General features: G+C 34.8%; 1 protein-coding gene across 1 annotated transcript; it reads left to right on the top strand.

Annotated features, from left to right (window-relative positions):
- Positions 1-87: 87 nt before the first annotated feature.
- Positions 88-14,857, top strand: LOC131805432 (myosin-1-like). The gene is made up of 8 exons (XM_059128579.1): positions 88-472; positions 537-845; positions 2,439-3,254; positions 4,934-5,089; positions 8,445-9,189; positions 9,415-9,810; positions 12,951-13,065; positions 14,416-14,857. Exons 1-8 carry the CDS (start codon positions 287-289, stop codon positions 14,513-14,515), a joined length of 2,823 nt encoding a protein of 940 aa, XP_058984562.1. The 5' UTR covers positions 88-286; the 3' UTR covers positions 14,516-14,857.
- The last annotated feature ends 290 nt before the right edge of the window (positions 14,858-15,147 follow it).

The following is a 15,147-nucleotide window of genomic DNA, read 5'->3' as shown; positions in this document are numbered from 1 at the left end:
AGAAATATTATTGAAAATAAACCACTACTTGTTGTGTGATAGTCTTTCGTCTATATTTTCAAAACATAGTAACTTTTTGCGGTTCTTTCAAATGAAAAATTACAAAAAAATAACATTTCCCAAAACTGAAAGTATTGTATTTTAAGATTTTCGATAGTACAGTACCTCCTTGTCTTCCTGGCTTGGTGTAATTGAGAGTGGGATAAAAATAAATTCCAAATTCTCTTCTACAACGCACTCAATCTATTTTGTCGTCTCCGTCTTCCTTCTGCCAACTCTGCAGACTATGGCCTTTTCCACGCAAAAAGATTTTTTCCCCGTATCTTTTATGAATGAAATGCCCGAAAATGAATGTAAGAAAGCTTGTGTCAAACTAAAAACCTATGAATCATCGCTGGACTATCGTTCCTGGGCAAGAGATCAGACGAAACAATCAAAATATCTAGAAGATTTAGTGGCATGTAAATTACCGGTGGGAATAACAGATTTGAGACTTCCAATATAGAGTTTTAGATAATATTCTAGTTTTCCCATAGGTTAAGGAGCACACGGAAAATGAAAGGCAACAGTCTATAATTGAAAAAGTCACTGCCAAGAGCATCTTGTCTCGAAATAAAGAAGAAGAAGAAGCCAGTAAATCCAAAAGTTTGGCAGTTAAAGCTAAAAATATTGTTGATAAACCTGGAAGCGGTGTGAAATCTTCACAAAGTAATGCTACAAGTCAATCACACATCAAAAAGCCTGAAATCTCTAATACCCACGAAGTACTGTCAGCTCACACCACTGATCATAGTCTTAAATCAAAATTATCCAAGAACGATAATGCTTCGGGTATAAGGGTCGAGGTAAGAACAATTTGTGTGCAAGTTCCACTTTATATTCTCCAAAGGGTTGCAGGTAATGAAAAGGGGTGTCTTAGAAGATGAGTTGAAAAGGCAGACTTTATTGACAAAGATGAGCGTTTTTATAGCTGAGGTGAAATAGTAATCTTATTAAACAAACTATCGAGCTAATCAGGATGTAAATATAGACGAGGTGAAAAAGGAATGGGGGAAGAAAGGGCGAGCCAATATGCGCGTCTTTATAGCTGAGGTAAAATAGGAATTTTATTAAACGAACTAACGAGCTAATCAGGATGCTAACATAGACGAGGTGAAAAAGGAAGTGAGAACAAGCTGAGAAATTGTCTACAGTCGAGTTGGTAAAGGAAGTAAGTCTGTAAATCAGCTTAAAGAGAAGTCTTAATAAACAAGCCAGGAAGGAAGTTGTTATTAACGAGCCGGAAAGGGATTCTAAAGACGAGCCGGAAAGGGAGTCTGTAAAGTAGCTGAAAAAGGAGTTAGTTAATAACAAATAAAGGCAGTCTATAGGCGAGCCGGAATAGGATTGCATAGACAAGCTGGGAGGCTACAGAGGACTTCGAAAGGGAGTTTTTATAGAAAAGATAAGACCGCAGTTTCTTAGAGAAGTCTAAATACACGAGCCCGGAAGGAAGTTTTTATTAACGAGCTAGGGAGGGAGTCAATAGACGAGCCGGAAAGGGAGCCTATAGACGAACCGGAAAGGGGGTCTAGAGACGAGCCGGAAAGGGAGTCTGTAGAGTAGCTGAAAGAGGAGTTTTAACAAAAAATAAAGGCAGTATAGACGAGCGTGAATGGTATTATATAGGCGAGCTTGGAGGTTACAGACGACTTCGAAAGGGAGTTTTTTTATAGAAAAGATAAGACCGCAGTCTTAAAGACCAGGGAGTTTATAAGCGAGCTGAAAACCGAGTATATGAACGAGATAGGAAAGTAACCTTTAAGAGATGGCAAGGAAGTCTAAAATTACAAATTGACAATTGGTTCTTTATAGACGAGCTGAGTAGGGAGTCTATAAATGACCTGAGAAATTAGACTTTGAAATTAGACTTTTGAATTCATTATAAATAAGGAAAGGGAATTCTTTATGAGTACGGACTGAGGAGGACGTCTTTATGGCTGATAGTGGAGTTTTCATGGACGACTTGATCAAGGGAATCTTTATGCGAGGGAGTTTTCTATAGACAGAAGACATTTTTAAGATATTTTCAAGGCAACAGAAAATTTGATGGATTGGGTGGAAAAAAGACTTTTGAAAGTCTTCTACGGGTAGAATATTATTTATACCCTACACCACATAGTGGTATGGGTATTATGTCTCGCGCATTTGTTTGTAACATGGAGAAAGATGCGACATAGACCCATTGTTACTTTTGAAGATCTTCATAGAATCACTTTCTGAATCGACAAATGCATGTCAGTCCGTCTGTCCATTGTGAACAAAATGCAGGTCGCATTTATTATCCGATTCAGATGAAATTTTCTTTTCCCTACGAATGGGGTATCAGGAGAACTCTTTGCATATTTTGCTTATTTCTTTCTATCTATGAAAACCATTTTACTTCCTCTTCACTCTAGATGCCACAACAACAACAACAACTACCAAATTTATCAGCCGGTGACAGTTTGCTGCAATGTGCCAACATACACCTGGCCGATTACCAAAGGCTTGTGAATGCCAAAGAGTCCTTGGAAAAGCAATTGCACATTTCCAATGAACGCCTGAAGACCAGTAATATTGAAAATTCTAAAATCAAAGAAGTACTCAATTCCAAAGTAGATTCCAATGCGGCGAAAGATTTCTTTAATAAAATACAACAGCTCACCGCAAATGGAAAACTAAATAAAAATGAAGAAAACGAAATGTTACAAATCCACCAGAAAATGGAAAATCTTCACAAGGCCCACGAAATAATTCGAGCTGAAAATAATTATCTTAGGCGTTTGATAGAAAAGCTTTCACTGCGTGCCACCCTGCAGGAGATATCCGTGGATAATGAAACATCCGATGATATTAAATATTTGCATAAGGAAATCAACGCCTTGCGCAAGGAGTGTAAACTTTTGCGTGGCATTGAAGATGATTATCTAAGGAATAAAATGGAAAAACAAAAACCCAGTACAATAAGCGATGAGGACGCCAAAAATATCAAGATAATAATTGAGGAGCGTAATGCTTTGCGAAACAAGTGTAAGGCGTTGCAGGGCTTAGAGAGGACAGTTGCGGAATTGCAAAATCGTACCAAGGAAAAAGAGAAAACCAATAATGCTCTACACACGAATTTGGAAGCCCAGGGTAGTTACATTCGCGAAATGGAAGGCGAAATGGAGAAGTGGCATACTTACTATAAAAATGAGCTGCACCAAATTGGCCTGCGAGAACAATGTCTTAAGGTAAGTAATACTATAATTGTTATACCCTCAGTCCCTCAAAACTTGCTTCATCGAAATAACGGTCTTAGACCCTAGGTGTCTTTTAATGAAATCCGTTTCAGGACATTTACAGTCGATTTAGCGGTGTCCGTCCGTCTGTTTGATTCAAACTTATTACATCATAATATTATTATCGAATTTGGATAGAGTTCGAAGATGGGCAATATCGGTCCACTCCTTCTGGTACCTCCCCCACAAAATTTCAAAATTTTCAAAGAAAATAATTCACTGCATAGAAAGAGAAAGGATAATCCGATTTTGCTCCAGCTTTGCATATCCTAATATTTTCATCAGTGCTAGGTTAGGTGCGAAAATGGACAATATCGGAGCACTCCAACAAGTACCTTTCCACAAAGGGTCAAAATTTGGAATAATTAAAACTCTTCTAAAATGTGATGTATGTGTCCAATCATCTTCAAATTACACACATCACAGTATTTTTATTAATCCAAAGTTCTGGTATCTTCCCCACAAAGGGTCAAAATTTTAAATATTCATGAAGCTCATAAGACACGGAACAAACATCCGATTCCATACAAACTTGGCACATCCCAATATTTCCGGTAACACAAGATCTGTTATAATGATGGTAAAGATCGGATCATTCCTTCTGGTACCTCCCCCACAGAGGGTCGAAGTTTTGAATAACCAAAACGATCATAAAATCCGAAATAAACATTTAGTTCCCTTCAAATTGCACACATCACAATATTTTTATTAACCCAAGGTCTGGTGTGAAGATGGAATATATCGGTACATTCCTTCTGATACCTCCCCCACAGAGGGTCAAAATTTTGAATATCCAAGAAGCTCATAAGACACGGAATAAACATCCGATTCCATTCAGACTTGGTGCGTCTCAATATTTCCATCAACACAAGATCTTTCATAAAAATGGTAGTGATCGGACCATTCCTTCTGGTACCTTCCCCACAAAGGGTCAACATTTGAATAACCAAAACGATTATAAAATCCGAAATAAGCATCCGGTTCTCTTCATATTTTACACATCCCATTATTTCTACTAACACAAGATCTGCTATGAAGATATATCTATCATTCCTTCTGGTACCCCTCCACAAAGGGCCAAAATTTTGAATATCCATGAAGCCCATAAAACTTGAAATTAACATCCGATTCCATTCAGACTCTAAATTTATCCATCAACACAAGATGTTTCATAAACATGGTAGTGGACGGACCATTCCTTCTGTTACCTCCCCCACAAAGGGTCAAAGTTTTGAATAACCAAAACGATTTTAAAATCCGAAATAAGCATCCAACTCTCTTCATCCAAATATTTAAACACAAAATATGTTGTGAATATGATATATATCTGCCAACCCCTTCTGATACCTCACCCACAAAGGTTCACAATGCTTATACCTGTCATAACTTGCGAAACAAGTCGGCAATCCTGTACAACTTCCTATATCTAAATATTTCTCTTAACCAGAAATCTGATATGAATTTTAATGTAAAATTATAAGGGAAAACGGCGTCAGGAATCGAGAGCGGCTCTGACTTCTCTTTCTTTCTCTCTCTCTCTGTCTCTCTCTCTTATGTGTCACCAAATATGTCATACCACGACGCCACACTCGCCATGTATCATTGCCGTTAATGCTCTCCTCTTCTTCTAGGAACAGTTGAAAGATCTTCAAAATGAATTGATCTTTTGTAAATGTCAATTACAAAAAGCAGAGGTCCAACAGATGGAAATCGACTGTCTGCACAAAGAGTTGGCTAAACGGAATATGGCTTTGCATGATTATGATTGTCAATATAAACAATTAATGGTAAGTTTAAGTTACATATGGGCACATACATGCTTACATATGTATATACATATCAATAACGATGAAATTTAAATTGTATACCAAATGTAGTACAAAGCGAAACGCATAAGAGAAATGGGTTACTGTTTTAACATTAAATGTGCCTTAAATTGCAAAGAAGAGGAAGAAGACGATCGAGATTCGATATGAAAGAATACTGGGTAATTCATAGTTTCTGGGAAAGGAAATTGAGTGCAAATTAGATTGTATAAATCTTCCTTTCAAATCAAATAAATTTACTCGTTGTTAAAAACTATAAAAGGTATTATTTTTGATTCAGTTTTGTAGAATAGAAAAACGATTGAAATATGTTTTTTTATATAAGCCCTGTTCCAGGACTTGCAAGATTCTACTAGACTTGGAATTTTTTTCGATATCATAAAGAAAAAATCGGCTATTGCAGTAAAAACTTTCGACTTAACTCTAGTTTAGTAAAAACTCTTCAGTTTTTTGGGGGTTTAATAAAAAATCCGGGTTCAAAAACTCTATAATTTGACTATAACTTCCGAACCGCTTTAAATGTGACCACTTGTTGGATATGTATTTTCATAAGCTTCCAACGATGCCTAAATGCCTAAATATCGGGAGAGATCCGCTTCTAGCCCAGGGTGCCGAGTACGTCCCTCAAGATATAGTTTCCGGGAATCAGGGTAAAAACACCTACCACTGGAAAAAATCTCGAGTTACTAGACTAGAGTTGTTCCAATCTTTCTTGCAGTTGTAGAACAAAGCAATAGTTTTATATTCCAATATTGCGATTGACATCGATATCATTTATTTTATACGTTTTCATGTAGATATTGGTTGAAATATCGTTATATAACAAGCTCACCGCCCAGACATACAGATCTATTGAGGAATGTTCCAATGAAGTGACGACGATAAATGCCCTGATTCAAGTGAAATGACAGCACAATGGCTGTGTCTGACAATCTGTGGCGCAAAACGATTCGCTTATAAAAGCAATTCGTCTTTGTTAATGTTAGCCTTTACCTATGTTTTTCATCAACTTGCTATGCCATACGTCGATACATCGTTGATAGCACATATATGGCTCCGTTATAGTACATCAAGCTCATCAATAACTCGCCGATAATATGCCAGTAGTTCTGCTAAAGCTCATTGATATCTTCTACGCGGCCGGGCTATAGCTTTTCATCGCGCTCAATTTCTAGTAGAATAATTTGCAATTGTTTCGAGTTATCGACAAGTGGGTGTATAGAAAATCTTCACAGCTACTGGAGGATCTAATGGGTTTATCTTTCCATGTTTTTTTCCTTCATGCCAAGATCTCAAAGATTGTGCGAACATATCTAATCTAATAGCTCGTTGATATCTAATCGAAACTTGTCAATAAGCCATCGGTAGTTCACATCACCGAACTACCTTATCTTATTGATGGCTCTTCGATAATTTGTCGAAGCCTCGTCAATAACTTATCGATAAGCAGTCGATAGATCGTCACGATAACTTATAGATCGTCGATATCAAATTGATAGATCGTTGATACCAAATGAAGAGAACGATATCAAGTCGATAAGTCGTGGATATCAAATCAATAGATTGTCGATATCAAATCGATATATTGTCGATATCTTATCGATAATTGATTGAACGATACCTAATTGATAGTTCGTCGATGTCAAATCGAAAGCTTCTCAGTAATCGCTATCTCGTCAATGGCTTATCGATAAGTAGTCGATAGATCGTCGATATCTTATCTATATCTCGTTTTATCTTATCGATAGCTCATCGATAATTCTTCAATAGTTCAACGATAACTATACGATAAATTGTTAATTTCTCATCGAAAGCTTGTAAATAATTTATCGATAGTTTATATCGCCGTACAACCTCGTTGATATAATTTCAATGGTTCTTCCATAATTTGTGGAAGCCTCGTCAATAACTTGTCGATAAGCAGTGGAGAGATCGTCACCATAACTTTTAGACCGTCGATATCAAATTGATAGATCGTTGATGTCAAGTCGATAACTCGTCGATATTAAATCAATATATTGTCGATATCAAATCGATAACTTGTCGATAATTGGTAAAAGCACGACGATACCTAATTTATAGTTCGTCAAATCGATAACTTCAGTCAGTAGTCGCTATCTCGCAAATGGCTCGTCGATATTTTGTTAATAGCTCTTCAATAACTTATCGATAAGTAGTCGATAGATCGTCATGGTAACTAATCGATAGATAGTCGATATCTTATCTATATCTCGTTTTATCTTATCGATAGCTCATCGAGGACTCATCGATAATTCATCAATAGCTCGACGATAACGAAAGCTGTAAATAACTAATCGATAGTTCATATCACTGAATTACCCCATCGATATCATATCGATAATTTGTCGAAGGCTCGTCAAAAACTAATCGATAAGCAGCCGTTAGATCGTCACGATAACTAATGGATTGTTGATACTAAATCCATAGATCGTCGATATCAATTCAATAACTCGTCGATAGCTTATCGATAATTGGTCAAAAGCACGATGATACCTAATTGATAGTTCGTCGATGTCAAATCGAACGCTTCTCAGTAATCGCAATAGTTCGTCGATATTTTGTTGATAGCTCGTCAATAACTTATCGAAAAGTAGTCGATAGTACTACAATATCCAGTCCTTAGTTCATCGCTAGCTAATCGATAAAACGTCGATATCTAATCGATAGATCGTCGATATCTAGTCGATTTATCGTAGTTATCTAATCGATAGCTGCTCAATATTACTCTGTTCCAGAACCTTCAAGAATCTACCATCTTTGCAATTTTTTTCGATATCATAAAAGGAAAATCGGTTATCGTAGTAAAAACGTTTACATCCTTGCAGTTCTGGAACAGGCCATATGTAATCAACAGATCGTCAATACCTACTTGATATCCAATCTATAGATCGTCGATATATAATTTAAAAGACCGTCAATATCTACTCGATATCTCGTGAAAATGTTATCGACAGTTCGTCAATTGATTTTGTTGTTGAGGAATACAAACTAAAGGTGAGAATACACAAAACGCTTTTTTGACTGGCTTAAGTCATCGACTGTCTTCTTTGTAGAGGAACAAAGTAGTTTTAGGTTGACTTTTGACTTTCCCAAATAAGCCAGCCGCTTTAATTTTGACATGTTTACTACTTTTCCGTTGCCGCAATTTTTGGGCAAAGCTGTTCTCTCAGGGACATTTTTCAGACATTTTTCAGGACATTTTTCAGACATTTTTCTCTCACACTTATTTTACCATGAGAAAAAAGGAAAGTACAATTTCGACCTTTATTTAATTTTTCATACATCTCTAATCTAGGGTGTTATCCAGGAATTACAAACATTGAAATTGCAAGGTTTACAAGACAATCAAACCCAAACATGTCAAAATCTCATCGACGATTTGGCCTTCTTTACCCATGCAACACTGGAGGAAATCACGAAGGAGTTAAAAAGACGAGGTTGTAGCAAAGAAGAATATGAAAACGCAATACAAACGTTGGGCCGCGGTGGAGGTGACGCCGCCAACAATGAAGAACTACTACGACTACAAAATGAGCTGGATCAAATTAAGGCCCAGCGGGATGGTATGTGTAGTGAAGCCCTAAAACGTCTGCAAGAACTTGAGGCAGAAAATGCAATGCTCAAATCGGACAATTGCCAATTGAGAGAATCAACAAAGGATGCGGATGAGAAATTATCCAAAATGTTGACAAGAGTTGAACATCTCGATGGCGAATTGAATGAAAACAAAGATGAGTTGAGGAGATCGGCTCATGAGCTGAGTGAGGCCAGAAAACTGGTGGAAGATATCAGCAACATACACTTGCAAAATCAGCAATTGGTCAATGCCATGGGTGCCATCAATTCCCGAGACGATGAGAAGATCATTGACGACCTGAGGCGCCAACTGGAAGATGAATTGGCCAAACTGAAACAGTGTCAAATGGAAAATCAAAAATTAATCAATCAGGTCAAGGAGAGAGACAATGAAGTGAAGGCGCTAAAGGAATTGAATAATAAATTACAACAGGAAACAGAGGGGGGAGGAGTATTTAAAAAAGGTAATAACCCTGTGCCAGATCATATTGATCGACAAACAAAGAAAAAAGATACAAAGGATATAATATATTCGAAAATGTCAGAAACTGAAAACAATAACTCTCATCATGATGATGAAGCTGCGGCAACAACAACACACCTTAAAGCCAAGGTCCATTCACCCAAAATGACTTTGGATACTTTTAGACCAAATACAAATAATGACAATGTCAAATCTAACTTTCAAGGTTTATGTTTTGAAATGGAACGTAAAAAGATCATGGAAGAGTGTAAACAAGAGCTGGAATTTTGCTGTTCACGTTTCATCAATACGAAAAGTAAATTTTCCGCCATTTGTTATAAAATGCTGCATTCGGGCATAAAAACATTGGACTTTTGCGAATTGGCCTATGTACATAAAAAGATATTGACCTATGGTGAACAGAAATGGCCGGGTCGTCTATTGGATATGATATTAAGGGATCGTCGGGAGGAAATTTTGGATATACTTAATATCAGTTTACCACACCCATGTGGAGGAGATTTTGGAGGAAATTTATGTGAGGATCCATTGCTGAAAAAATGCTGTTCATGTAAACTACAATTGTGCTGCAACAAATCAGAGGAAATGCTCGAAGAGAAGGGTAAGTTATGCCATGTTTTTTTACACCACAATGTATTGCAGGGCATTATATTTTTGTCATGGTAGAAGAATACCGGTAGGTGCATTAACGCTTCGGAACAACTCTTGATATGTCAAAATTTTTATAAATGTCTTTTCAAATATAAGTAGATTTTTATATGTTTTATTATACGAAGTGATTTGGAGTTTATTATAATACGCGTTTTTCAACAAATTTTAAAAATTTAAATAAGTTTTTATTCAAAATGTTCAATTCCAAAATTGGTTTGACAGTTCATTGTCCCAGCAGCAGTGTCTACCTATATTCCTCTACTATGGTTTTTGTGCATTTGTCTATAACATGTAGATAGACCTATTGTTAGAATGAAATAAACCTATTGTTAAATTCCATCTCTTATTAGGTGTGTCTGATTATTTTTCTTGCAAAAATTGTCCAGCAACTTCTTTCTGAGAGAGTAAGGTAGTTTTATTCTCTTTTGCAAAAACAAAAAAAAGTGAAAAGTAAACAGACCGAGTCCCTGCAAAAACTTGCAAGCAATCAGCTGATTTGTCAAAACAAAACAATTTGTGCGTAGTAAACAGAGATGAATCATGCAAAACTTAAATTACTTGTTCAAATATAAATCATTGGAAGAAGAAGAGTTAATGTCCGGTTAATGTTCGTGAGGGCCCAAAAGATTCCTACGCTATAGTTTAAACACCGAGAGAACCCAAGGGATACGGACTCTTCAAATGTTAAACCTAAAATACCAAGAACCCAAGGGATACGGACTCTTCAAGGGTTAAGCCTAAAATACAGAGAACCCAAAGGATACGGACTTATCAAGGGTTAAACCTAAAATACCTAAAATACCTAAAAAATACCGAGAAAACATTCGTCAATCACTTTCCTTTTTATACCCTCCATTATATTATGGAGGGTATATTAAGTTTGTCATTTCCTTTGTAACACCTCGAAATAGACATTTTAGACTCCACGAAGTATATATCTTCTTGATCAGCATAAAATTCTATGTCGAAAAATTCAATGTCCGTCCGTCTGTGGAAATCACTCTAGCTTCCGAACGAAATTAAGTAAGTCGATAAAAATATACACAAATGTGTATTTTATCTGCAGGACTTTTGGTATTGAAAATGAGCCATGTAGGTCCACGTCTTCGTATAGCCCCCATATAACGGTACCTCCCGATATGCGGTGTTTTCGATGATCTTAGCGACATTATTTACCGAAATTGTTTCAAATTTTACATTTGAAGTTCGTAATGGATACTACAGCCTATGTCAGAAAATTGTGTGTGCAGGTATAGCCCCCATATAACGGAACCTCCCGATATTCGGTATTTTGATGGTTTTAGCGAGATTTTTTATCGGAATTGTTTTAAATTTCGAATTTGAAGTTCGTAATGAATACTACAGCCCATGACAGAAAATTGTGTGTGCATGTCCACGTCTTCGTATAGCCCCTGTTTGGTCCAAGGACGAACCCTATTGAAATTGGAGATAATCGGTCAAAATTTAGATAAAGCTCCCTCATATATCTTCGCCCGATTTGCTCTTAATTGTGCAAATGTGTAACGTTAGCCTAAATAGGAAGAAATGTGTCCCGAAAAACCAAATTGAGCTTAGAATATTGTGTGTCCAATTTGGTGAAAATCGGTTCAGATATAGCTATGGCTCCCATATATATTCTTCATATAACATTGGTAACTATGTTGTTATGATATCATAACAACAGATGTATTTTCACAGGGTTACCATATTTTGACACTGTTTTGTCCTATCTTTATATTTCTATGTCTGTATTAGACAAAGACCAAAAATCGTAAAGACTAGTCAAAATGAATTTGAGCAAATGGTTTGTATCTACAATACATAGAGTAAGGCTAGAAATACATAAAGCGCATATTTGGCCGGCTTAATTCATCGGCTGGCTTCTTCGTAGATGAACAAAGGAGTTTTAGGTTGTCTTAGTTCGATTTTGGCCCTAGGGTCGTTTGTTCATTTCCGAAGAAGACAGCCGATGACTTAAGCCAGTCAGATAAGCGTTGTATGTATTCCCACCTTAACAGCTCACGACAGTGGCATGTTAATATAAAAACCACAATTACAGAAACAAATGACAAATAAGAGTTTGAAAAATATAAAAATGTGGTTTCAAAATTGTATTCCATAGATCTTTCCACGAATTTGCATATTGCCTTAGCGCTTTAAATCAGTTAACACTGGTAAATATATTAGTTGTGTTCCAGAACCTACAAATTAGTACTAATTAGAACTAATTCTGCTACAACGCGTTCCCGTACTGCAAAAACTAGCAAAACTTGCAGCTCTCTCGAGAAAAAAATGGCGCTGAGTGGTGCACATTTCTGCTTGTTTTAGCTACATGAATTTGGCCGAGCAAAAATGTGCAAATTGTAAATTTGACATTTAATTGGTAGGGCTAACAAGGTTGAAAAATGTATTGATACATTTCAATGTTCGCGCCTCACAACAAATGTAAAGAAAAAAGATAACTTAAAAACTTAAGAAAAACTAATATTTGTAGTGCAAAAAAAAAAGGGAAAATATGGAACACTTTTGGATGATTCCAGTAGTGAAAAGAACTGGCTGAATGATGAATCAGATTATTAATTATTATTATAGATTATTAATTTTAACGTATCGTCTTCAATACTATTTTTTTTTAAATTTTGGCGTCCGTTTCAGTAAGGTTTCACCAGCCCGATTTGGACTGTTTACTCTTGGAATTTTGACATTTTATCGCATTTCTGCTAATTTTCCGTTCCCTTATTTTTTGAGCACACCTAATTGAGAATGACATTTCGAACTGTTCTCTCTTCTGCTAGTTTTACTACTAAAAAAGTACTGGAACACAACTATTATGATACCATAACAACAGATGTATTTTCACAGAGTTTGACCAATTTTGACTCTGTCTTGTCCTATCTTCGTATTTCTATGCCTGTATTAGGTATTAATAGTCGGACCAGTCCGACTTTTGTCCTTTCCTTAATGATTATTATTTTTATGATTATGATTTTTAAGTATTTTGAAAGTGACTACTAAATACGCCCCTCGTTTAAAAATATTTTTATAATTTTTTTTCTGTATTTTTTATTTATTTATAACATTTTTTTTTAGTTTGGAAATTGGAAGAAGAAATTAAAACTGTTGGCAAATATCTGAACAATTTAAAAACCATTTCTTTGCCAAAGAATTCAGCCAGAGAATTGTTGGAAACGAGAAACAGCAATGAGTAAGTTAATATGCCTTTATATTTTAAAATTTAAATAGTAAATTGTACAAATTATTGCAAAATGTTCGATTTTCATAAAATGTCAGTAAATGAGAACGAGTGAAGTGAGCAATTTTGTCATTTGAGTTAATGATAATTTGTAATTTCTTGACTTTTAATTTTCTCAGTAAGAAACATCAATGATGATTGAAAAACATCTGATTTGTGGCCGATGTAAAAGTGTTTAAAACTTTCAGGTTACAGTTTAGGGCTGTATAAGGCGGAATGCTTATTGTCACATTTTCCATATGTAGAAGTCACACATATCGTGTGAAACAGGAACGTCTTGCAGTTGTGAAATACATGAGTAATATAAAAAACAAATATTATTCATATGTGAAATGACAAAATTTACACATTATAATTTATAAAAAAAATACTATACCTTTGACAACATAACATAGTCAAAATGTATATTGATAAATCCTTTGTATGTTCACAAAGCAAAGTTGAATATGCTTATTTGAATTGAGGTCACCTTCTTCATTTTCCATGATACCACTGAATATAACACTGTACACACTTAACAATTCCAGTGAATTACAAATGCCAATTCCATGTATACATCAAATTAAAACCGTTGAATATGAGAGTCGATTTCATTTGAAGTATACTCTAGGAAATGACATTTCATATCCACTCTATGTAAAAAGTATAAACGTGTTTAAAATGGAATTTTTAAATTTATACCGAATGTTTAAATTGTAAAGTTCGTACATTGCATGGTACAATGATATCAAGGCAGGGCTATGATACCATATGATTTCAATTTTTTTATTTTCTTGGCTTAATATGTCATCTTTATTTGTTTATGTATGTGTTTTCTTTTCAATAACAAAAAAATTGTTCAGAAAACATTCAAATTCGGATGTTTTCAAAATGTTTATTTCATCGTATGCATCGACAAAATCTGAGTTTATGTAGAGAAATAATACTTTAGAGATATATAGAACCTGGTTTTGAAAAGAACTGTTGACCTTTCATTCAGTTTTCGCGGTTTTCAATCATTTATTCAAAATAAATGCAACAAGTTGTTTGATTTTTTTATTGTTTTTATACTAATTCTGACATTACAAGCCAAACAGGTAGACCTCTATACTTGCAATTTTTTCAAAGTTGGCCTACCTTCTCTTCATTGTACCATGGTACATTATATCTCAAATAAATGACATTTCTTTATAAAAACGCCTAATTCGGTATAAATTGGCCTTTATGTTATTTGTATTAAAAACGGGAATCATTCAATTTTTTTAAATTCTATATTAAATTAAAATATATTCATTTTTATTTTTTTTTTTTTTTTATTTACAGAGCTACATATAGAGCCAAATCTCCAATACAAAGGACCAGCTCCCAACAATTAAAGAAACTACGTACTAAATATTCGAAACATGCCGATAAACATCGTTAAAAAGGAACTATTTTCGTCACTTGGAGTTTTGGAAACGAAATGTTAAAAACAAATAAATAACTTAATACTTAAATAGTCCCTCTATTATTATATACCTTGTATTACAATTTATTGATTTTGGGTGTCAATCACGTTTACGTGCCAGAATCCCAAATTTGAAAAAAATTGCAATAAAAATAATGTGTATAATAACATTGAGAGGGACTATGTTTTATGTTAAGTTTTGAAGAAATTATTGATGTACACAAAATCCTTATAGTATATTTGTAATTTAATTATCTGCATATATTTATAAAAACCTCAATTTTATATAAAAATAGTAAAATGATTTAAAGAAATTAATGCCTTGCCTTGCTCATTCAATACGAACTAATAGCATTATTGGGTCATGTTTACATTTGAGCTCTTTATCACGTTTAATAGCTCCAACGTGATAATAATTCTCTATCAAAACATCCAAAAAATGTGTTTAAAAGAATAGCTAGATAGCTTAGCTTTCCTTATAAAAATATATCATCTGAAAAATATATTAATGATTAGAAAAAGAAATGGATTTTTCTTTTAAAAACTCTACGCAAAAAATTAGCAACGTTTGTGTGCTATTAAATAACATATAGCATTAATATAAACTC

The sequence above is a fragment of the Musca domestica genome, unplaced genomic scaffold (genome assembly GCF_030504385.1).
Source record: "Musca domestica strain aabys unplaced genomic scaffold, Musca_domestica.polishedcontigs.V.1.1 55, whole genome shotgun sequence".
Classification (NCBI taxonomy): Eukaryota; Metazoa; Arthropoda; class Insecta; order Diptera; family Muscidae; genus Musca; species Musca domestica.
The sequence above is the reverse complement of the archived record's forward strand: the minus strand, read 5'-3'. Positions and strand labels throughout refer to the sequence as shown.